This window comes from Argopecten irradians, chromosome 8, assembly GCF_041381155.1.
Source record: "Argopecten irradians isolate NY chromosome 8, Ai_NY, whole genome shotgun sequence".
Taxonomy (NCBI): Eukaryota; Metazoa; Mollusca; class Bivalvia; order Pectinida; family Pectinidae; genus Argopecten; species Argopecten irradians.
Genome location: NC_091141.1, coordinates 13,588,231 through 13,613,951, shown reverse-complemented (window position 1 = coordinate 13,613,951; position 25,721 = coordinate 13,588,231). Strand labels below are relative to the sequence as shown.

The following is a 25,721-nucleotide window of genomic DNA, read 5'->3' as shown; positions in this document are numbered from 1 at the left end:
GTAATTTGAATACTACTTACTTGTCATATTTAACCCATTAAGCATCTAAGCCACTAAAATTATGGGAAAACTGAGGGGACCCATATGGAACTTAATTTAGACTAACTTGGAAGTGCCATAAAGGGGAAGGTACATAAAAGGAAGAAGCCACTTATTCAGTCTAATATGTATATATGATTTTCGAAAAAAACCAATCTGTCTGTCTGTTAGACGCAACATTGTCTGTGAATTCCTCCTAAAACCAACAGACAGATTTTGATGAAATTTGGTACACAGACCACTGACATAAAGGACTTGAGTAACATTTATAGGGTTCTACATTGTCCCCTGGTAATTGGAATATTACTAAATTTGTGCATCATGGAGTATTAGTCGTCCACTCTGGTGACAGTTCTAGTTGTGATCTGTCCATCAATGTGGTGTATCATTTGTTTCAGATGGCTGAGATGAACAACAAGGAAGAAGATGAACATGTTTCTAAGAAAAGGAAACTGTCATTGCAGCCAGGCCCTGTCTCAAAGAAGGCAAAGATTGATAAAGTCAATAGTGCAAAGAAAACCAAGGACAAAACAAAACAGACAAAACTAATGCTTAAAAAGTCCTCATCTGACTCTAAATTGAAATCAAGTGACAAAACTTCTCCGAAAAAATCACCCAAGAAATATAAAACCCCAGAGATTATAGATGTAGTGACCGACTCTAGTAGTGACGATGAGGACTGCCCCCTCGCTAAACTTCAGGTGTCTCCAGCCAAAAGCAAGACTCCCACGAAAAAATCCTCACCGAAAAAAGAAGCAAAGACATCATCACCAAAAAAGAAAGACAAATCTAAACTAAAGGACAAGAAAAAAGATAAAAAGAAAGATAAAAAGTCTGCTCTGGAAAAGAAAAAAAATGAAGGCAAAAACACGCCTAGTAAACGAAAAGTCATTGAAATTGATAGCGATGATGATCAGCCGTTGGCAAAGTTGAAACAGTCTCCCAAAAAGGTAAATATATTGCTAACGAGTTTAGCTAAGACATTGCAATGATTCAAATATGTGCTGCATATTTATAAGATAAATAATTTAGTTGGTCACTCACCATCTTATACCAGTATATTAGTTATTTTCTCCCATAACATTGCTTAGCGAAAATTAAACTGTCAAATTTTAGTTGATTAAGAATATATTAACTGATACCCCATAATACATGTAGGTTCACGTATGTACGTAGTCGATATACCCGTGGATAGTCTGACAACATCTAAGACCTGCGTAAATGTTTTCATTATACTGTAACCAAGCATGCCAGTTCACCCATGACTTGTCTGAACATAGGTCATATCAATAACAAAAATATATAATTACCCATACTGTTACGTTATACACTGTAATTCTACTGTTGATACAGTGATCAGTGTCAATCCTGTCTCTGCTTTAGTCTGCTACAATACATTAACGCACATACTTCTAAACGAAATACATGTAACACCTACAGATACCAGAAAGAAAGAGAACCCTAATAGTTTACACAGTTCACAGCTTTAATATAACCATCGTTCTTCAATTGCAGAGATAGGAAGTAGTGAAAATTAAATATCCTATTTTCGGGTTATCCCCTAATAACAAGTTTTATCATGGTAGAGAAAAGACAACCTTGAGTTATACTACGCCTAACACGTAATCACATCCACAATAAATGTGGCATAATCATTGCTACAAACATTGTCAATTGTGTCTTCAATTTTGATGCTTAATAATAAACCTTTGATGACTGTATGATAGAAAAACAACAGCTTGTTTTTCTTTAAAGTTTAGGAGCAAAATTATCCTTTTGACAGACTGTACATAAAATATGTCAATAAGATAAGTCAATAAACAATATTGTTGAAAATTATCTCAAAACGATCGCCATCTTAAAAACATTTTGAAATTCTCAAGTTCTTCCAGTGCAAATCAGCTGAAACTTGCCTTGAGCCTCTTGTTGAAATAGGTATGAGGGTAATGCGATAGCATTGATTACTTTTAAAAGTATGTATGCCAGTTTGAAAACTGAAAGAATATGAAAATGCATTGATACTTTTTACACTTCTATTAATTAATAAAAAGTTTGTGTAATCCTGTTAATGTTTTCTGTACTATATTTACAGAACATGAAGCAGATGACTCTGTTTGAAATGTCCAAAAAGAAAGGCTTAAAGACTCCAGAGAAGAAAAAGTCTACTTCTGGTAATAACAGCACTCCCAACAAAGGAAACAAGACACCTGATAGGAAAAAGGTCATGTCCCCGCCCAAGACTCCGGCAATAGTGTCCAGGATGCTTAAAGCTAAGAAGAGCGAGGACCAGGTCAAGTTCAAAGCGTTTGTGCTACAAGCTGCAAAGATCCTCACTTCTCCCCAAAGAAAACGTCTACCTCTGGAAGTAAAGGAGACTGTGGAACGCAAGCACGAACAAATGGTTGAGAAAAAGAAATTGTTAGTGGATTTTTTTTTCCAAAATTACTCATATTTGAATTATCAATTGTTTACTAATGTCCAGTTTAAAGAATTTTTACTCCTGTTCAATCAAAAGTTTCAATTAAATGTTATTGCATTTTGTTACGCTAAAGGAATGATTCATCCATTTTTGAAATTTGCTAGTTCAACTTTTCTAGGTCTTATGGAAAAAAGAATTTATATAAAAATAAAGCCTTTAGAATTATTAATGTTGTAAACATGAATAAAGACTCCTTATGTGAGATACCAAAGATAACTACATATATGTTTAATTTCGCTATTTTCTCTTTCGTACTTATTTATGGGTTGAAATTTTTGCACACTATAATATACAGGTTATCATTCTTGTCTCTCTTTCCATTGTATTACAGGTATTTAAGCATGCAGAAATTAACGTTACTGCAAATTTAGCAAAGATTATAATTTAATAGGTAGTTTCTTCATTTGCTTTGCAGAAAGGGTATGACAACAGAACAAAAAGAAGCTTACTTAGAAGAAAAGAAGCAAAATCGGAAGCAGGAGCGTCGAGAAAAGAAACAAGAATTGATGAAGAAAAAACAAGAAAAGATGAAAGAATTACAAAAGGTTAGCACATCATACAAAAACATTTGAATTTTTCGGGTGCAAATGTTGATGCCTTCATTTCTACTGCATTTTTGTGATGTAGAATTTTGGTTGTGATTGCTATGGAACCATGAAAATTAAAATATTTTATATACAAATACATTATTGTCATATCAATATTGTATCATCAGCAGACATCTTTCCATTGACTGAACAGGATTATTATATAATTATTTCTTCCTATAAAATGATCTCATTCTTCCAAACCATGACAGGATAAAACTACAAATATTTTATGTTACACAGAATAAAATCCTTGTCAAATACATTTAAATTGACTTTTCTTAGTATAACTGGTGCTATTGTTGCAGAAATATGAGGACACGAAACTGACAGGAAGTCCATTGCCCGCCCCAAAGCTTGTCCCTACGCCTGAAGGATTTCCTAATGAGATGTTTGGTGATGTGGCTTTTATTGCGGAATTCATCAGTTGTTATTCTGGCTTACTTATGCCAGATGAAAATTACCCTATACGAACTGGTAAAGATTTTAATTTATTTGTGTTACAATTTCAAGCATAAAGCTTTAATATATATATATATATATATATATATATAATGTAGTGGAAATCCAATACTTCAAAATAAAAATCATAAGGTTTTCGGTTTGGTATCCAACCTTTCAACTTGGATGCTCTGATGAAAGCTATGTCATGTTAAACTTTTCAGATGCTCATATGAAAGTCAGAGCTTGTGGAAATCTGATACATGCTATGTCATGTTAAACTTTTCAGATGCTCTTATGAAGGCCATAGCCTGTGGAAATGAGGGTTTCACCTATATGTCACGTGCCTTAGTGGTTCTCCTCCAGACATTACTCCAGGACGAAATCTCTGAGGTACATTTTATCTCTGGTTTAAGGATGTTTGTTTAAACAACTGATAATTTAAGAGATGTGTTCAATTTAAAGACTGACATGTTCAATCCAAATGCCTCTTTACAACTTCAATCTGAGAATCAAACCCAAAATCTCTGTTGTTGTAAGGAAGGCTGTTGTTTTTGTTACCAGTAAGGAAGGCTGTTAGGTTTTTTCTCAGTAAAGAAGGTTTTTGGTTTTGTTCCCAATCTAGTTTTTAATGTCAGAGATTTAAAAAGAGGAATTTTGACAGCATGGCTAGAATTAGTATTCAGTACCAGTGATTTATTTTGGGGCCAAAATTTGGCCCATTCCCCTACAGAAATTAAGTTCTATTTTCCCAATTTCGAGTAAATATTTTTCCAATTAAAGATCAAGGAAGGAAAAATGTATTGTCCCAAATTAAAACGACCCCTGAAAAGATCATATACAAAAATCACTGAGTACCTTGTCTTTAGTAGAGTAAGGGCATAGCAAATCACCATGATATTCTGGTCTAGTTTTTAGGTCACCTGACCATAGGTCATGGTGACCTATTGCGATAGCCTTTTGTCCGTCCTCATGCGTCGTGCGTTAACTTTTTGTTGTGAACACGATAACTTGAGTAAATATGAACCGAGATTGATGAAACTTTGTATGTAGCTTAAGATTAACAAGATCTCGGACGAGTTCGAGTTTCAGGGTTGCTAGGTCAAGTTCAAGGTCACTGCTACTATTTTTAGAAAATCCCTATCAGCACTCTAGTGGCTTCATTCCTTGAGTGATTTTGATCACACTTCACACATAGACAAAGGATCATAATATCTCGGACAAGTTTGAGTGTGAAGATTGCCAGACTAAGGTCAAGGTCACTGTTACTATTTTTAGATAATTTCTTTGTCAGCACTCTAGCGGCTTCATTCCTTCAGTGATTTTGATCAAACTGCACACAAATTTAAAGGACCAAAATATTTTTGACAAGATACAGTTTCAGGATTGCCAGGTCAAGGTCACTGTTACTATTTTTAGGTCACCTGACCATACATCATAGTGACCTACTGCAATAGTCTATTGTCCCGTTCATATTTACTTCAGCTTCTGTGTTGAATACAGAAGGGAAAAAATTAACACACCATGTGTTGAAGTCCCTCATAGCTATTATGTTGGCCCTTAAATGACAAATTACTATTGGATGTCAGGTGACCGTTAAGGCCCATGGGCCTCTTGTTTACTTCATCCTTTTCCTTTTAAATTGGCTCATCTTGTCTGTTTCCCATCCTTGTAAATTTGTAGACAGTATATTGATTATATTTATAACAGGACTACCAGGAGATCCGTGTGCCCCTATCAGATATACCTGTAAATCCCTGTACAGCATCCGAGCTGACCAGGCTCTGTCTCAGACGTCAGGATGATGGTGAGAATGCAGACGATGAGGAAAATGAACTAGAAGTGGTAAGTTTTGCTATCATAAGGCTAATATTCAAATCACAATCAGTAACTTTAATAATCTCAGGAAACTTACTTCTCTGAGTCTAAACGAGGGACTGGGAGGAAGAGAGGCTTTCGAAGGTCAAATTTCATACTGCACTAGTATTGACATTAATTTGAAACTGTGGAAATGAAGTAACTATACCATAACTAAATAATTTATATTATCAATAATTTTGCATTTTCATGCCAACATTGGATTAAATGCTGTTGAATTAAACCATTATGAATTTGGGCCATGGTTAAAGTGTCCTGACGCATTTGCCCCTCTTGGTTGTATGTTTGACATACAACTTCATTCAGTAGTGATAGATACCTGGACATTTCAGATAAAAAAAATTAATGTTGCTTTTCTAGCCTGACGACTTGATCCAGCTGCTGGAATCCCAGGAGATGTACCAACTGGAACTAGGCCAGAAGATACAGATCATGAAGGGGCTGTGTCTAAGGATAATGGGCACCTATTCTGTACAGGACTTCATGGAAGAGAAACAGACTGAGGCCTCTAAACTCTGGTCAGTATTGGGATATAGTAATCGAGTTTATAACCAAATACTGGTCAGTACGCCGGATGTAGTAATTAAGTTTATAACCACATACTGGTCAGTACAAGGGATGTACTCAAATATTAATTTTTGTCTATAAAACAAAGTCTGATTAAAACTAACATTAAATCTGTAATAATATGTTTATTGATACTCCTTAAGTAAATGTATTAACAAACTCTGATCAGTACTAGATATGTAAATTAATTTCTATAGATAACAAAGACTATTTATTAATGTACTGGAAAGAATTAATTAACATTAAGATTGTTGTTGAATTTGTGACTTGTTTTATATATGTAGGAGAAAGAAACTGGCAGTACTTAAAGTAAAGAATGATGAGCGAAAGAAAGAAAAGCAGCAGAACAAAAAAGAAAAGTCAGAGAATGCAGAGAAAGAATCGGAAAAAGAGAAAGTGAAGGATGAGAAGGCATCAAGTAATAAAACAATAAATCATGTTCACTTACTTAATTGGGGTCAATACTACTGTGATATCTGTTAGTCTATCACAAATTGGATGGTATGACAACTCATTATTTGGTGGTGGCTTAATTTCGCTTTCTGAGATCTAATGAATAACTTTTGCACTTGGCAGTTTAAAAGCTATATTGTTCTTATTGAAATATGTTTGTGTCCAACATTGTCCCTTACTGTAGAGTGATATTGAAGCTGACTGGGATCTAAGTAGAAATTAGAGATTTGCTATAACTCCATTCTAACCTCTGGCCCTTCTCCATCCTAAGGTCTGACTATATCTCACTTTTATGGCCAATCATCTGCTGATCCGAGCGACTCGTCCAAGCCAGGCACCCCAGAACCAGAAGACAAAGACGACCTGGCATCAGTCGTCAAACGTCGAAGGATAAATGCTGCTAAGGCTGCAGCAGAAAGAGAGCAGCGACAATACGAGACAAGAAAACAGTAAGGATGGGATGAATTTTCTTACATTTGTAATAGAAGGGGCACTTACCCATATGTTACTTAGTACTTGATAAGATTACTCACAGCCTCGGTGAGGCATCAAACTCAACATCTCTGATCCATTTGTGATAGAGATAACTCAATTAAGTAGGAGGTAATCAACCTTAGCTCAGATGATACAATAATACACTAACCTTAGCTCTGTGGTGAAAATAATACACTATTTCTGTGGTGAAAATGCTCAGTATATTTGAAGTGCTGATATTGTCAGCTGTAGTCCACTATCACTGTTTTTACATCCGGTTATATACATGATCAAGTGTAGACTACACTGATCATGGACTTCTACACAACACCTTCATGGTGATTTGAGTCCCGAGAGGTGAAACTTTTAACTTTTTTGAAGCCCAACTTGTCCAGTATTCTCACAGCACTATGTTTAATATTATGGGTTTTGATATTTGATATCCTTTACATTGCTTTTTTCTTCAGGAGAGAAAAGGAATATGAAGAGTACAGAAAACAGAAGGAGGAAGAAGATTTTGAAAGAGAGTTTGTTGTAAGTGTTTCAGATACATCATGGAAATTCACACAATATGTAATCACATGGCCACTAAGGAGCTCTGGTTTGTATGGCTTTGGAATCACTCGAGGATTCCTACTGAATTTAATGATTTTGATGTTTTATTTATGAAATCCAGATAAAAAGATAATGATAACTTGGATTTAGGCTAGGTTTGTTATAGGGATTGGATTTCGTTTTTATGTTAACCATGCTTGTATGGAGCAATTCCTCTAAGAATATATTCTATGGGGCGCGTTATCCCTATATTTACACTCACACGACTTTTTATTTATATTTTATGCAATAAAATCGTCATTTGAAAGTGACGTAATTATTCAATAAAAGTCGGTCAAAAGTGGGAGGAGCTTACTCAATTGAACAGCGAATGATGACGCTTCACGTAAGGTAGAATTATTCATCCGCGACGACAAAAAAGTTCAATATTTTAGTGTAAAATAAACATGACAAACAAAGTAAATTTCAGAGATAATTTTATTTAATCAGATCAGAACTTTAAATATATATTCAATTTTGCTAAAAGTAAATATATAGCGTAATTACATAAAGAATTTGTACACGGCCACATGTGTGAACTCGGTGACCGTTATTGTGCAGCGAGGCGAAGCTGACGCACGCTTACACACTTGAGTTTGCCGAAGTTGTCAAAACACCGATTTTCAAGTAGCTCAATGTGTTTGAGATGTCGTCTGACTTGACGATATTACATCCTTGGGAGCCATGTGATTATATAATCTACGCTTAGATCCATATCGCCATCGATAGATGAAACAAATTCACTTGTGTTCGATGGATACAATGTATTTGTGGTGACGCGTAACTGTCAACACGTGGATTATTAGCGGTGCATGTTTTATAATACACATGATTAAATTCTCAAAGAACAAAGACAAGAGGATATGTTTATAACTGACCGATCGTAGGACGAACATAGGCACAGAGGTAATGTTTACTTTGACACCCATCATTTTTAACAAAAATGAAAGCACGTCCCCCCTGTCGGGATATTTTTCCGTTTCTTTATACAATTGTTAATTTAAAAATTGTTTGAATCATATATAAATATAAAACATGTATATATTGTTTACATTTTTCCAAAATTCTATGAAAAACAACAATATACACGTAATGTTGCGTCAAAATGCAAACAAAGCCATGTGTTTCTTTTTTTTTAAAAAAGTAGTCCTTTTACGTTGCACAGAACATTTTCATACGCAAGTTCAAAGTTCAATGTTACCATGCAGTTATGGTAAACAAAATCGGCTAGTATTAGCGTATAGTGACCAAGCCTAGCAAGTGTAAATATAAGTGAATAGTTATCATCCTTTTGAAACGCATATAAAGTTTCCCTTACATTGTATATCCCTTCACATATGCCTTCACCATAAAATCATCCTCGATACTCCAGGGGTTACTATCACTGTCATTATATCCATCCCTGGAATATGGTATAGCAAAAATGAAGGCAATGCAGGAGACAAAAAGCTGACCAGTCACAGTCTTGCAGAGACTTCTTCTGAAGATTTAAAGAGACTGACTCTCAACCTTAAACCTTCAGTTTTGTAACATAGGGGTGGATATCACAAATTTACAACAGTGATAGTAGCCTCTAGAGTTTTAAGGATGCCATAAAATGGACGTGTGTATACTGTACTGTAAAGCAACTTTTTTGTAGCTATATTTTTTCGATTTCCATTTTTAAATATATATTAAATTCTGTGAAATGAAAAATTGATTAAATTACCTTTTCAATATAAGTTGGATGAATATTTATTGTTGCAAAATTCATGATATTAAATCTTACTTGAAAGAGAGTTGGTTAAAGTGGTGTTAAACATCTTGTTATGCTCTGGTTTATGGTAGCGGACAAACAATTGTCTCAATAACAACGCAGGCTACCTGTGTATATAAAGTTTGTTGTCATTCACAATCATAGAGACCAAAAGGTACCTGGTATTTATATGTCCCTTATCTTGGATTTAGACACTAGATGATATGTTATCCATGCCCACATGAAAATTTTAGTGAATTATCACTATATGAAGAATGGTCCTTTTACTTCTATTTACTGATATTCCTTGTTACAGCGTGGAATTGCTCTGGCTAAGGCAGCGCTCCGACACACACCAATAGGAACAGATAGAAACCACAGTCGCTACTGGGTTTTCTCTGGTGTTACTCCTGGAATCTACATAGAAAAAGGTTGGTATACCCGATAACATACAATTTGTGTAGAAATTTTAGTCGCTACTGGGTTTTCTCTGGTGTTACTCCAGGAATCTACATGGAGAAAGGTTGGTATACCTTATAACATAAAATTTGTGTAGAAATTTTAGTTGCTACTGGGTTTTCTCTGGTGTTACTCCAGGAATCTACATAGAGAAGGGTTGGTATACCTTATAACATAAAATTTGTGTAGAAATTTTAGTTGCTACTGGGTTTTCTCTGGTTTTACTCCAGGAATCTACATAGAGAAGGGTTTGTAAACCTTATAACATACAATTTGTGAAGAAATTTTAGTTGATACTGGGTTTTCTCTTGAATCTGCGTAGAAGATAATTGTTATATCTATACATTTTAGAATCAAAATTACTTATTTTGTTGTATGTTTTATAAACATGCTTGATCTAGATGCCAATATAAAGTAAGAATATTACAGTTTATAACATCAATTTTAGATCCTTGAAGAAATACTGAAAACGCACTTACTTCAGCGCAATGATGTATTTGTACAATCATTATTAAGGCTTTACAAACAATATAAAGAAAAAAAGAAATTAACAATGAAATTGATATAAACTTGACATTTGTTTTGATATTTGATTTTTAGGCTGGGTTAATGAAGATATAGACTACTCTACCGTGAAGAAAGGGAAGAAATGTGATGTGGAATTAGATACGTTGGATGACTTACAGGAGAATGCAGAGACCACGTTAGTCTACTTTCAGTATACCTAGTGCATTATGAAAACTAGATCCGGCTCTGATTTCTTAACACAAAAGTGCAGGCTAGAGTCAAAACTAAGATTTCTTAGCACAAAAGTGCAGGCTAGAGTCAAAACTAAGGTTTTCTCCTTATGTATATAACACGGTGCAGGATTTATAATAAATTTAATCACTGTCTCTGCCAGGGATCAATCTTGGAACCTCTGGATTACTAGTCTGACTTTCAACCAATTGAACTAAAGAGAATGTATCACTATCTGAAGTTTGTTTTTATAAAACATTCTAAAATAATTAAATGTAATTCTGTGATAATTCATTCAGAGTGCAACTAAATTCTTCCCCCTTGGGCTGTGCCAGTTCCTGACCTTAGGTTGTTGGTTTTTTTCTATATGAAAATGGACCTTAGGTTGTTGGTTTTTTCCTGGTACTCTGGCTTCCCTTGCATCCTTTGATGACAGATTGTTAAAGCAACAAACAGTAACCAGATCTTTACCATACCAAACCCATTGTAAAACTTGTTTACATTTTTCAGTTTTCCACATTTTGGGCAGAATCTGTGGTTTACATACTTATCTGTGAAGGAATTAGACGATCTCATAGAGAGTTTACATATACAAGGATGTCGAGAGAGTAAGCTGAAAAAAGCACTCAAGAGCCGATACACAGAAATATGTTCTGGAATCAACCAGAGTAAAAGGTGAATAGTGTATAAAAAAAATGGTCTTCTAAAGGTTCTAGTTTGTTGTGTGGAAAAGTTAATTACATAAGTGTTAAATTTGTGACCACCTGATAATGTATGATTGTTAAATCTGTAGAGCTTATGTGAATTAATTTGTTGTTTCATGATGTAAAATATTAAGAAGATAATCATTATTTCAATTCCTGTCATTATTTACAGTTTTTAGGGAATTACCTGTTTAAAATACCAGATATTAGTTGGTCACTCTGACGACAGTTCTTGTTCTGTCAATTTGCCCTTTCGATTCATGTCATGTAATAGTGGATTCATATAAAGTGTATGTAATAGATTTATAATTGTAATTTACATGTCAAGCATTTTAAAACAGGGCTTTCCTAGTGTCTTATACATTTGTTTTGTTGTGTCTATCAGAGCTAATTGTGAACTGAGAGATTCAGATGGGGATAAAGAGATGCTGACTGGATTTAGACAGGTAAAGTTATATATAAACTGACATATATTAGTACTTTATTTACATTTGCAAGTTTTGAATTTAAATAGAAATATCTATCAATATAAAATATGTAGATGCTAATTTGCAGAGACAGGCAAACTTTCATGGATTTGCATTTAAGTGACACGAAAGAAAATTGGTTTACAGTAATGTATGTTTTATTCTTGCAAGCATATAATCGTTTCAACAAATAATAGTTATATGTTTAAAACCCTTACTTAAGTATTCAAATTTGTGCCTTTGTGAAAGTTACATTATCTTTGAATCAAAGGGAGATGGAAGAAGTCTTAAATGTAATTTTATTTACAACACAGGAACTACTGGATACGGAGACCAAGCTACGCTATGGAGGTTTGGGAGGGGTGGATAACTTTGAAGTGTGGGAGGCAAAGCTTCAGTCAACGACAGACATTGCAGACTTTGTACGTAATTTTAAAATTTTGGATGTAATTTTAAATTAATGGATGTGATTCTCTGTCTTTTCAGAGGACTTCCTCTGATTGAACAATATTATGAGAAATAAACTGTCAAATATGATCCGAAACGTCATTGAATGACCTTTTTAAACACTTCTCTGATGGGATCAATCACATCCTTGTAAAAGGTTATTAGAAAATAAATAATGCACCATAAATGTGTGATACTTATTAGAGTTTATAACGGGACATTATGGGGATATTGAAAAAGGGGCAGGGCGTTGGAGAAAAGGGCAGGGCGCTGGGAATTTAGGGCAGGGTGCCGTGCCCTGCTTGCCTGACCTAGCTGGAACACTGTGTATTAGAATGACCCACGATGGTATGTTATGTTTCATTGGATAACTGTCCTTTATTTGTTTTCTCAAGTTACATTTTGTGTTGGTAAATATATTGATTATCGTTAGCATTTGTGTTTTTGTATTCTCTAAGGTTAAATTAATTATTGAAGTTATTTCATTTCATATTTTCTCAGGGTAAATTGATGATTGAGACTCAGGAGCATGTGTCAAAGAAATTCTGTCAGGGCATTATGGGAGAGAAGAAGAAGCGGACAAAAGCTGGGGAGATTGAAGTGAAGGAAGAAAAGGAAGCGGAAGGTTGGACATGTTTATGCTATTTACATTGTGTCTATGTACTCTATATCACTGAGAAATTTAAAAATTTAGAATTCTACTTAAATCATTAAAATGGGCATCTACTGACTTGGAAGAGGGAACACTTTGACATGTTATCTAACCAGCGAGGAAGTTAATAAAAAATTATTTCAACAAAGGCATTGATTATTTCTGTTTCTATACCAACCTAATTTATCATCAGATTTAAGTCCTACCCGATTCTGGTGGAAGTCTACCGATTTTGAGGCTGATATTCCGCCTACCGCTTTAATATCCAAATATTCCGATTTCTGCAAAACATCGTCTTCAATTTTTTTCTTCCGATTTCTGAATTTTTTATAGTCGGTTGGGGCTGCCATGGTGGCTTCAAAATGCATACCAGACTGAGTAGGGGAACTGGCTTCATAATTAAGTAAACAAAGGAGGTGTGAACACTCCCTGACCAACACCCACTGGTGCTAATTAGCAGCCTTGGGCTAGTTCCCACCTTGGCTTGGTGGTGTCACTTGCTTATTTCACGTGTCCGAGTGTAACAATGTGTATTACGTAGGCCTACCGTAAGGAAACAATCATCTGGCCTTTCAATAAATTTTGTGCTTAAAACTAGTTAGCATCATTTCAAAAACAAAAACTTCTTATAATGAAATGATTTACTCACGTTTTTAATGTAAAATAGGCATACAGTGTCTGCTGAAAGTCATAAACTTTGCAATCGTAATGGCCGCCATTTTGGAATGGGGTGATTCTAATAAAGGAGCCGGATTTTGGTATATTTTTTCAGGATATCACTAAAAAAAATTTGTTTTTGTTTTTAAGGGTGATTATTTCTCTAGAATATTGGTGTAAATTTTAGAAACAAATATTTGTAGTTTTTCTTGCATAAATCAAAAGAAAATGACTCCAGTATGTATTACAAAAAAAAAAAAAAGTGAAAAAAAACAAGCAAATAGAGTCTAGACAAAATGTATAAAAAAAAAATGTGATAAATAGCATTGAAATAAAAGTATACAATGTATTTATTGGCATTTTTCATCTTCTAAATGTAATGTAAGCCTTAATTAACATTTAAAAAATACAAAATGAGCCACCAATGCAAGGCCTATGGTGATAGATAAAGTTAAATCATAATTTAACAAAATATGTTTTTGTAATTATTTTGCATTATTATTGATATTTATATATCTCTGACGCGTCGCGAAAAATGCCGCTATAATGCTACCGCTTTTGATTAAAAAATCTACCTCTTTTTGCTCACCAAAGGTTAACCTAATTTATCATCAGATTTAAGTCCCACTGAAATACCCTTCATGACTTATACGTTTATGTAATTAATATCTGTATTGAATATCAGTGGGTTTGCATGCTCAATCATTGTCAGTGTTAAAGGAATATCAAATATACATTCTACTGAAAGTTTCCAATTTTGTATATTTTATCTTTCTTATTAGCCCACCGTCATCAGATAGTGTGCTATTCAAATAGCTTTTCGTCTGTGGTTCATTTTCCGTTTGTTAACAATTCTTGTTACTGCTATTCCTCAGAAAGTACTAAAAAGTTCGCATTTGATATGTAGGTTCCCCTATGGTCCAAGTTGTGCATTTTGCATTTTGAGACAAATCAATTGTTAAAGTTTGAAAAGCGGAGAAAAGATCTCTCTGGGATTTCTTGTTCTATTTACAAAGTTTTTTCAGACTTTAGTCTCAGTACTTTGATTTTATCTCAAAAATGCATTTCTTACTGTAGATCCTGAGGAGGAAGAGGAAGAGATAAAGGGAATTGTGGAATGGCGAGAGGCAGTGGAGAGTGCGTCCACCTTATCACGACTACACGTCCTCATGGGTATTCTCGACAACAGCATCAAGTGGGAGAAATCAGCAGAGAATGCGGTAAGAGATTGAAAGTTTTACTATCTACTACATTGAATGATTACAATACAATGAGGGATTAAATGCTTTCTTTCTAGCATACTGAATAACTGCAATAAATACCAGAAATGATACAAATTTAAAATTTCATATCTGCTCACTGTTTTTTACAGAAATGTAAGATATGCCGTAAGAAGGGCGAGGACCAGAAACTGTTATTGTGTGATGAATGTAACCAACCGTTCCACATGTACTGTCTCCGACCCGCTCTCATCGAGGTTCCCAAAGGAGACTGGTTTTGTGCTTCCTGTATGGTAGGTGTTGTTGTAGTTACTGGTAGTGCTTCATTTGATAAGGTTAAGCCAACTAAATCTAGACCATGATGAGTCCTTGTATTTTAAAATTCACAGGTAGTTGGCCTGGTAAATCTGGCCTCGGCAAAATATAGTAGTGGTGAAACCTTCTGGATATTCATGAATTTGGGCATCACAGTAGCTTACCTTTCGATTGTAGTCATAACACTGGTATTAACTTTGATATTCAATATTATTGATCCATGATTGGTTATTAAAAGTAGCAGTAACTGAACATGAGGACGACTTTGATAATTGTTCAAATTATCAGTATATTTAAATTAAGTTGATTAATATATAATGATTGGTAGGGAACATCCTTTGTTTGCCAGACATACTGGTGTAAGATCTCTATTGCTACTTACATGGTGATTTACTAGGTGTTTTTGTTTTCCTATTTTGTAGCCGCAGAACCAGAGACGGAAATCACGAGTTTATAATGGGGACTTAGAGGATGTAAGTAACCTGACACCTTAAGATTAGATTAAGATTTTTGAAACTTTCTTAAGTTACTGTGGATTGACATATTTGAAATATATGGAGCTTAAGATGATATTCTGTGAGTATCCCATGTATTTGTCGGACAATAAAATCAATTTGAAACCTAAAAAAAATTCTTCGAGTATATGGATTTCAAGAAGAAGAAAACTTTTTTTCATGTATGACTTATTTAATTATCAAAATACTTCATGCAGAAACCATTTAAACCATGACTTGCTGTGCTGACACAGATTGTTAATGTTGTGTATTGTTGTAACAGAGACGAAGGAAGACTACAAGTTATTATAGTGATTCTAACGAGTCCTCAGAAGAGATTGAACACGAAGAGAATTGTGCTGAGTGTGGTGGGGACGAAGGTCTAATCTTCTGTGCTGAATGTCCTTCAGCGTACCACCTCGAGTGTCACGACCCACCATTACGCCATCCTCCAAGGTAGCTGATAAGTAGAACTATTGTCACTGTGTATCTCTTTATTTGTCCTATAGCCCTCCTCTGTTGGGTGTTTTGTCCTAAGGTCTAATATAGAATATACAAGATGGAAATACTACACTATGTATAGTGAACTCTCGATAAACTGGGCACTTTTGCTCCAAGCTAAAACTACAGATTATAAATTAAGTTTTTGTAGAATGGTCATTTGCATCTACTTTAGTCAAATATCAAATCCGTCCCTTGACAAGTCCATCCAGATTATGAGTTTTCCGGACAATTGATGTCCTGATAATCACAGGCCCACTGTTGTTGAGATTTAACTTTTTCCACATCACTTTCATTGGAATATCACTGATACAACGTCCTGTGTGAGTCTGTTTATTCACCAATCTCTGTTTTTGTTTTCAGAGGCAGATGGGTTTGTACAGAATGTAAAACTGGGGTGAAGAGAAATTCAAGGTCAAAGACAAAACGGAAAGTAGCAAAGAAATCTGGGAGAGGTAAATATAGACTTGCCAGGGCTGTTAAGTCTGTTATTGTTTATTTATATGAAATGAACAGGGACAAAAACCATCAACAAAGATAAACATAAATTAAAAAAGAAATGATTTCCTAATAAAGATTTACTCATTAAACTTCAAGAAAATACTTCTTAAGTAAAATTGAATTTATCAGAAAAATTAAGCAAGGTTCAGGGTATGATGAACAGTTAAATGCTTTTGTTCTTCCAGCCGCTCCAAAACGAACAAAGTATGTTGAATCATCAGAAAGTGATGGGGAGGAAGAGGAGGAGGAGGAGGAAGATAGTGAAGAGGAAGAAGAAGAGGAGGAGGAGGAGCAGCCAAGGAAGAAAGTAGGTCGTAAACCAAAGCAACAATCTCCCAAGTCTGGGCCAGGAAGGAAGCCGGGCTCCACCAACAAGTCACGCTCTTCTACTGGCAGTCTAAACTCAAGTTTAAATGATAGCAGGACATATACTTCACGGCGGGCACCATCTGAACTCTCAGTAAGTTAACTCTCGGTTCTGTCAAAATAATTGGCAATTTGCAGCAGGCACTATTCCGTAATTGATTTTACAGTTACCTGCCCTTGCAGATAGATTTTGATTGCGATGTCATTTGTTTGCGAGTGTAATGTCATGCTTTTCATAGAAAACGATGTTGAGTTTCTATCACAAAATAAAAACTAAAGTAATTTTTTGTTTCCTTAATCTGACACAGTATTTTGTATTTCTGTGTTATACAGATATGTGAGCAGATCGTGAATGATATCATGAAGTTGGAATCATCCTGGCCATTCTTGCTTCCCGTCAATAAAAAAGATGTAAGTTTACTTTAAATCCATGTAAGAATATTATAAATGAAAACATTGGGACGAAATTGTGTAGACTTCCTAACATGCAAAAGACACATTACTTTCAAAATTTGTATATTGATAAACAAATATTATAAATACTTCAAAGGATGTTCTGTTCTATGTTTGTCAAATTATTAATTGTACAGAAAAATAAGTTACCGTAAAAACTTGTATAATTTGCGCACCAGTGTAATTTGCGCAGGTACTTTTTAGGGCTGAAAATGCTGAAAAAAATCTACTATCAGTATATTTTGCGCATCAAAAATTTTGGGAAAAAACGATGTCCAGGGAGTCCCAAAATCGATGTATGAAGGTGACAATTTCAATGCAAAATATTCCCCTAAAATGCTTGACAACTTGCACAAAGAAGTGTTGTATTAAGAAAAAATAACATATTAAAACCGCATCGTGTTTGTTTTCTTTTATTGGCCACCTTAACCTGAAACTAAAATATCTTGCAGATGTCTAAAACATCGGCGGTCCGGTCCGCCGTACTCCGTGCACATGTCAATGTTTTGAGATATTACACATGAATAGTAATCAGGAACATTTAAAAAGATTTGAATCTATTTGTTTAAAATTGTCACAATAAGTAATTAGTGTGTTTGAGATCATTAACAATCAACAACAATCGGCTAGCGGATACGTATGTTAGCTTGCAACAATCACATTGCGAGTAAACTCACTACCTGTACGGTACCAGATCCAAGCTGATGGCTAATAATATTTATCAATACGGTTGAATATGTCACTAACCTTGTAGCTTGTTAATTCTGCAGTAATAAAATTGCAAACCACTTATTGAAAGTCCTAATTATAGGTCAGTTTAGGCATCTTATAAATTCCACGTGTGTTTTGACTTTTTGCACACGGCCTACAGCTGGGCCCTACGTAAGGTTTCATGTGCAAAGCTGATGGCTAATTATATTTATCAATACGGTTGAATATGTCACTAACCTTGTAGCTTGTTAATTCTGCAGTAATAAAATTGCAAACCACTTATTAAAAGTCCTAAATATAGGTCAGTTTAGGCATCTTATAAATCCCACGTGTGTTTTGACTTTTTGCACACGGCCTGCAGCTGGGGTATACGTATGTTTGTGTATACACACACACTCTCTACAGACTTTCTCTACAGTCTCTCTCCCCTAAAAAAATACAGGTAAACTAGATTGACCCGGCCAAAGTCACTGATTGTGGCTGTCCCATTATACTACGAGGTGCACAGGGTATACATCTCTTGCTGTCAGTAGAAGCCATGCTCTCAGTCAGTCGCCATTGAATTCTCAGGGCAAATGGAAACAAGACAATGTGATCATAACTTAACACTTTAATTAGCCTTAGATAATCCACTTTAATAGGTGAGGCATTGTTTTTACAATCTTTAATACCTTTTATCATATAAAATGGCTACCATACACAGAGCGGTACCTCAACATTCATAGATCGTCAGTCCCTCAGAATAGACAGATTTTTCCCCCGTAAAATTTTCAAATCTCCTCTATCAATATAATTTGCGCACCCCCAACTTCAAATTTTATTTTTGCACAGAAAAAGTGCGCAAATTACACAAGTTTTTACGGTATGTGAAATAGGTTGGACTAAAGGTTGGGTCTATGTTTGGACTACAGGTCGGGTCTATGTTTGGACTACAGGTCGGGTCTATGTTTGGACTACAGGTCGAGTCTATGTTTGGACTACAGGTCGGGTCTATGTTTGGACTAGAAATTTACTCGCATATGCGAGTAAATATTCCCAAAGGCGAGTTAAAATTAACAATGTATCGCCAAACGGCGAGTAAAAAAATTCCTTAATATTTCCGGATTTATTTTATGTGTTCGGTTCTTTTAATAGTTACACATATCTAATCTGTGTAAGAAAAGCGCTTAAAAGCATAATCACTGCCTGCTGTAAAGCGTCTTGATGACCCTACCTCATGTATCAGTAGCAATATGGCGGCAAAAAGGCCGGGGCAAATCCCCCTGACTTGTTTTGGCTTTAAAAAGTCAAAACAAACAGAGAACAATGGCAGTTTTGACTCTGGATTCATGTGAAAAAAGGGACTGAAGCCAATACATCAACAGGAAGCAAACGCTTCGACATGGCTGAACGAATGTTGTGGCCAAGACATGACGAAGGTACGATGTTCTGAAAGATGTGTAAACAGGTTATTAATTGATCAATGGCCGGCAAAACAGACTTTGTGTCCAACTACTGATTGTTACGAAAGAGACAGACGCTTGTGTGACACAGAAAGACAGTAAGACATTCATGATATTGTTATCGCTTCAAGTTCAAACGAAAGTACAGTCGGACACAACTTTCAAACAACGCAAACAATGTGTTGCAAAAACATTGCAAGATATGCACATAAAGTTCGTCAATGCATACATGTATAGAATCGCCAAGCCACAACTAAATTCCAAGCCGCTGGTAGACATATGCAACGAAAAACGGACTCTTGGAAGCTTGTACATTACTGCCTGAGATATTAGGCCCAATTTATTCATTTTAAATAAAATATAATAACCCTAATCGGCGCAATATGAATTAGTAACTGAATAAATTTGAGATATATTGATAATTACTATACATTTATATATAAATTACTTATATTACCGATATAAAATTTAAACAGATTGAAAAATGGTTTAAAACAAAAAGGAAGCTGAAGTACAGAGGCTGTTTAGTGGGACATTGCAGTTGTTGAATAAAAAGAGTTTTGACCCACACAAAATTATGTTTTTCATGTTTTTAATACTTGTACATGTGTATCTGCTTGCTCAATAGTGTAAGGTGTCTCAATAAAGCTCTTAACACATCAAATCAATATATGAATCTTATAAATTTCTCTTGACAACATTTGGCGAGTAAAATTTAGAGGTCACTCGCCAATTGGCTAGTCATTCCCAAGTGCTACTTTGAGGCCTGCTACAGTTCGGGTCTGTTTGGACTACAGGTCGGATCTATGTTTGGACTACAGGTCGGGTCTATGTTTGGACTACAGGTCGGGTCTATGTTTGGACTACAGGTCGGGTCTATGTTTGGACTACAGGTCGGGTCTATGTTTGGACTGCAGGTCAGGTCTGTGTTTGGTCTGTTATCAAAGACATTAGTTACTGAATCCATGTCATTTCTGAGTTTTGCTACATACTTTCTGTTATATTTGTTTTGGCAGTGAAACCGATCTAATTTCGACTTTTAAGACATCCTGTCAAATCTGACATTATTATTATTCCAACAAACAATAAAAGTCAATATCAATACCTGCCTTTTTCAACACACTGTCTAATTTGACCAAAAGAGTCGCTCCCCAATGGTGTCTGATTAGACAGGTTTCACTGTACTTGGTGGATATATATTGAGGGGTAGATAGTGCCGGTCCAGTATAGACAGTAATCACTACTACAATCTGAGCTATATTCACGTACCTGTATTGATATATGAAATGTTTTACCAGGTCCCTGATTACCATCGAATCGTTAAACACCCCATGGACCTGCAGCTTGTCAAGGACAAACTCAAATGTATGGTGTATGGTTCTGTGGAGGAAGTCATTGAGGATGTCAAACAGATCTTCATTAACGCTGAGATTTATAACAAGGTACGTAGTGTGATGAATTTTATCAAAAATATCTTTATAATCGCTGAGATATATAACAAGATACTTAGTGTAAGGAATTTGATCAAACAGATCTTTCTTAACACCGATATTAATAAAAAGGTACGTATTGTAAGGAATTTAATCAAATAGATCTTCATTAACACAGAGATTTATAACAAGGTATGTAGTGTGATGAATTTGATCAAACAGATTTTCATTAACACAGAGATTTATAACAAGGTATGTAGTGTGATGAATTTGATCAAAAATATCTTTATAAACGCTGAGATATATAACAAGTTACTTAGTGTAAGGAATTTGATCAAACAGGTCTTTATTTACACTGAGATTTAACAAGGTATGTAGTGTTGGCAATATGGTCAATTAAATCTTCATTAACGCCGAGATTTATAACAAGGTACATAGTGTTAGGAATTGGGTAAAAAAAAAAGATTTTTATCAAACAAAGAAACAAACAAGTATAAGGATTTTAATTGCTTTTCTGTTTAGAATAGAAAATTGTATGATTTTACATATCAGCACTATAGATTTTACTGATTGTTATATAACATGATTCTGTAGGTGGGAAGTGAGGTGTTGGACTGTAAGGATGATGTGGAGAAGAACTTTGCCCTGCTTGTCAAGAAAAACTTACCTATGTGCCTGTATGCCCGAGGAAAAAACAGCCAGACTTAATAGATAGGGGTAGAGACAGTGAAACATGCTGATACATAGTAATAAAACAAAGGAGGAACATAGCCATCATTACGTGAAATAGACAGTGAAATGAGCTGAATGCAACGTATACAAATGTTGGACTACTGATAGTGTGGAATGTAGATAGTTCAGTTCACTGGCAGGGGAGTACGGCGACTATATATCCCACCGAATAAAAGGCTGTAGTTTATATTTAGTGATTTCTACAGAGGAAGGTAACGGTGATCTGTGTGTGGACAGCTAATTATGCTGCTGACTGGATACAGACAATGACACAATATCAACTACCAATTAGGAAATGAACTGAAGATAATGAACTTTGTAGTGTGTAGTTAATTGTTTTATGTTGATATTTGAAATGTATTGATTTCAATAGGAAAATTATGGATTACTTTTACTGGGGCATGTGATGATACTGTTTTGGAATGCTACTGTCTACAATCATTTGAGAACGCCTGTGATGGGGTAAATTTTCGTAATCTAGTTTTGTTCACAGGAGTGGATATACTCCCATCAAGACAATATACAGAATTGATATCCAGCTAGAAAAACAGATTATGTTCTTCATGGATATACCAACACTGCTGAGACAAACAATTATGTGAATTACATTGACCATATGTGTCATATCAAATTTTTTTATGGGATGATTTACTTAAATATATATTATACCTATTATCTAATGTCAAAGGAAAATTCATGAAATTATCTAGGAAATATCAGACAGGTTTTAATTTTGATCAGATTTGATGAATTGTCAGACTTTTTTTTTTATTTTTGATACAGCAGCAGGTTTGGTTAATGTATTTTTTCTGAATTTTGGTTCTGCAATGTTTTAAATACTCAAATATCTGGAGTGTTCAATATAGATTCAAGATACATGCAGTGACTCATAGTGGTACATTGGTTTCATTACTGGGTCACAAATCCATGGTATGTATACTTATTGGTTATCTAAACCTCATCAGATTGTATCTCTAATTTTGTTTATTTTCACACCGACAGTCGAAATTCAATAGAACTAGGTGTTAATTAAAAGAAGTAAATTTTATTTTGATGGAATAATTGAAAAGTGATTTTGGTTGATGTCTTAAAGGGACTCGCACATACATACTTAAGATTACCGAAATATGTCCAAATTGTGGTCCAGTTCTTTATCCTACAGTGGTAATTTAAAATCATGTTATACCTATTACATATCGTACCTGTCTTCAACCCACCCATCCTAGTAATATTTGTTCTGTGTGGAATGAAATTTAAGTCATCCTGCTCCCTCATTAACTTTGCTAGCCACATGTATACAATACATACTCTCCTTAAAGAAAACTTTGATTTGTGGTCCATGTCTGACAACCTTATCATCTTGATTATGCATGACTTAAAGAGTGTCCATTCTGGTATATTTGGGTGAAGAATGTTGTATTGAGTACGCTTGACTAGCAAAGTTCTCATACAAATGTATTAGTGGAATTGTTTTGAATCAAGTTTATTATACCAGTGATAAGAATAGGTATCTTTTGGGAGGCAAGGGTATACAGTAGCTTTATATGGGACCAAATGCTGGATAACATACAGTCAGCATATGAGAAATATTGTCCAAAATCTTATTGTAAATCTCAAAATAAAGATTTCCATGACCGTGTTTATGCTTTTAAATCAAATTTTGTCTCCATAAACTTGGTTAAAAAATGTGTAAATCTCAAAATAAAGATTTCCATGACCGTGTTTATGCTTTTAAATCAAATTTTGTCTCCATAAACTTGGTTAAAAAAATGTATTTAGAATGATGCCTATTTTTATAAATTACATGAAATGTCATTGAAGGTATCGGTGATTCCATTTGAACATAATATAAGAATTATAGGGCAGAATTCTGAAGATGAAGCATTAAGTGAGTGTTATTACAAATGACCATTCAAACTGGGAGGGTAACATATAGCATAGTAACATTGAGATGTATTATATATCGGTTTTTTTGTAATGTTGTAAATGTAACATAAAGGACTGTACATGTAACAGGAAGGACTACATGTAACAGAAGAGACTGTACAATTAACCATGTTGATCATGGTACTGAAGCTTTCGCTCGTAGGTATACCATTTACTGTCTTGTAAAATATATCGTCATTTAGACAGAAAAAAAAGTGAGACAGGAGAGTAATTACCATTCAACATAAAAATTTTACACAAAACGTCATTATTTGTACAGAGAAACTATTTTCAAGAAAATTTCGTTTTTAAATGCTTCATTATTTATGGATGTTTTTAAAAATATGTATTTATGTCATTTTGTAAAATTGTTGTCACTAAAAACTATTTAATTTTTTCCTGTGCTAGTTTTACAATATGTTTTAACAACAAAAAGATTTTTTATGGTTTGCGTGGCATCTTTAGTGTATATATTGATGGATTCAAGAATTTTCTACAACTTTCTCAATTTTGGTCACTGGAGTCAATGATAATGTTTGATGATGCTAAAATTATTTCTGCTCACAGAAACAGAAAATATGGTAAATAATAGACACTGATTGAGAGGGCACCGGTTTAAGCTAGAATATATTTGGGAGATCAAAGAATATTCTATTAGTAAAACACTTAGAATAGAGATCCCTAAAATATCAAGATATATTAAAAGTATATGTAATAGTACCTGTCAACTTGGAGATTTGTAATTAAGGATAAGTGATTTGTAATTAAAGTGGAAATTGAGGGAGAGAACAATTCAATTTGCAGTATGTTAGATTATATCTGATACAAACCAGATTTTCACATTACGTATTAAATTAGATAAAAATTTCAACTTGCAGCATAATATACCATCTCATAGAATTTCAATCATAACATTGTTACGTATTATTATTTAGAACAAATTGAGATCATGTTTCAAACTACGTTTTCACAGGAAGTGGTATTTATCCATGATTGCACATCTATTTTTATTGCCTCCGTTACCAACACTATCAGTTTATAACAGTACGGACAATTCTATGTGTTATAAGCTTTATGAAATATTTAAAGTGTTGTTTGCTTGCAATGTGACAATATGTATCAATAAATAATAGTCAAATCTCGTAGAGAGTTTGTTTGTCTGTTTACACACAACAGATGTCGGGTCATTGATATGTAGTGGGATTGGGTCGGTCATCAATGACCAGGAAGCTCAGCGGTAGAGCTTTCGGCTAGAGTTTGCAGCATCCTGGTTTGAATCCCAGTCAACTGCTACAGATTCTTCTGTGACAGATATATCCATTTGCCATACCAATGGTTGATGTGAAGTTCTAGTGTTTGGGACTAGAATGTGATTGCCTCATCTCTGTCCATTGTGGCCATGTTCTGTATTTCCATATAACAGAATGATTGTGACGTCATTTGTTTCAATAGGTAACATCATACTTTTGAGAGAAAACAACGCGAGTTGCACACATAAAATGTCACAATGGCTACCTACCCGAAAGGGAGGTAACTCTGTAATATGTAAAGACAATATAGCCTGGGAGGCCTTCAGTGAGCAGGGTTAACATTGCTCTTTATTCTGCAAAAAATCATTACAAGTTTCAGTGAAATCAGTCTGAGATTGTTGGCTTATGTACATTTATGTGGCTGACAACACCCAAGGAGAGGGGGCAGTTTGATCAAATTATTTTATTGATGTGGGTTATTTAGTTGATATGGGAAGGCAGATACAGAATGTATAGGGCAGATTATCTCTTCACAGAAATGCCAGATGTGAATGGTCTAACATAACCAAGAAGATTAAAGTGATATGACCTTGTCCCTTCCTCAAAATGGCAGTTGTCATTAAAATTGGTATTTACTACTGAGACTTCTTTCAAAGATTACAGCAGAGCAATACTCAACTTCTAAAACAATAAAGTGTTCCGGTACCATTATTTGAACAATCATGTATTCTTTTGATGTACATAAAAGGACCAAACTACAAGCACTATACTGCTGATGTTACACAGATTCACAGCCTTCACTGGTGCTATGACAAAGTTCATGGCTGAATAAGACCATAGTGAAAGTAATCACTAAAGTTACATAAATTGGGGTATTTTATTGTCGGGGAAATTTGGCGGTTTTATATCAAAATTTGGTGGTTAAATTTTGATGCGTTTAAATTTGGCAGTATCCCATGTAAATATTTGGTGCATAACTTGATTTGATAAAAAAAAATCTGAAGATTTA

The 25,721-nt window shown here is 34.6% G+C and overlaps 1 protein-coding gene across 1 annotated transcript in view; it reads left to right on the top strand.

The window, feature by feature from the left end:
* LOC138329431 (tyrosine-protein kinase BAZ1B-like) overlaps window positions 1–24,604 on the top strand; it is a 28,736-nt gene extending 4,132 nt beyond the window's left edge. The window contains exons 8-32 of the mRNA XM_069276427.1: window positions 438–989; window positions 2,132–2,457; window positions 2,934–3,063; window positions 3,414–3,582; window positions 3,836–3,939; window positions 5,257–5,391; window positions 5,785–5,942; window positions 6,276–6,409; window positions 6,716–6,893; window positions 7,386–7,452; window positions 9,564–9,678; window positions 10,307–10,409; window positions 10,955–11,119; window positions 11,534–11,594; window positions 11,930–12,037; window positions 12,564–12,687; window positions 14,449–14,591; window positions 14,744–14,884; window positions 15,329–15,379; window positions 15,684–15,856; window positions 16,265–16,356; window positions 16,588–16,862; window positions 17,102–17,179; window positions 20,673–20,816; window positions 21,399–24,604. Coding sequence (XP_069132528.1) covers window positions 438–989; window positions 2,132–2,457; window positions 2,934–3,063; window positions 3,414–3,582; window positions 3,836–3,939; window positions 5,257–5,391; window positions 5,785–5,942; window positions 6,276–6,409; window positions 6,716–6,893; window positions 7,386–7,452; window positions 9,564–9,678; window positions 10,307–10,409; window positions 10,955–11,119; window positions 11,534–11,594; window positions 11,930–12,037; window positions 12,564–12,687; window positions 14,449–14,591; window positions 14,744–14,884; window positions 15,329–15,379; window positions 15,684–15,856; window positions 16,265–16,356; window positions 16,588–16,862; window positions 17,102–17,179; window positions 20,673–20,816; window positions 21,399–21,512 — 3,840 coding nt within the window. The 3' untranslated portion in view covers window positions 21,513–24,604. The remainder of the gene's footprint in view (window positions 1–437; window positions 990–2,131; window positions 2,458–2,933; window positions 3,064–3,413; window positions 3,583–3,835; window positions 3,940–5,256; window positions 5,392–5,784; window positions 5,943–6,275; window positions 6,410–6,715; window positions 6,894–7,385; window positions 7,453–9,563; window positions 9,679–10,306; window positions 10,410–10,954; window positions 11,120–11,533; window positions 11,595–11,929; window positions 12,038–12,563; window positions 12,688–14,448; window positions 14,592–14,743; window positions 14,885–15,328; window positions 15,380–15,683; window positions 15,857–16,264; window positions 16,357–16,587; window positions 16,863–17,101; window positions 17,180–20,672; window positions 20,817–21,398) is intronic.
* Window positions 24,605–25,721: the final 1,117 nt, after the last annotated feature.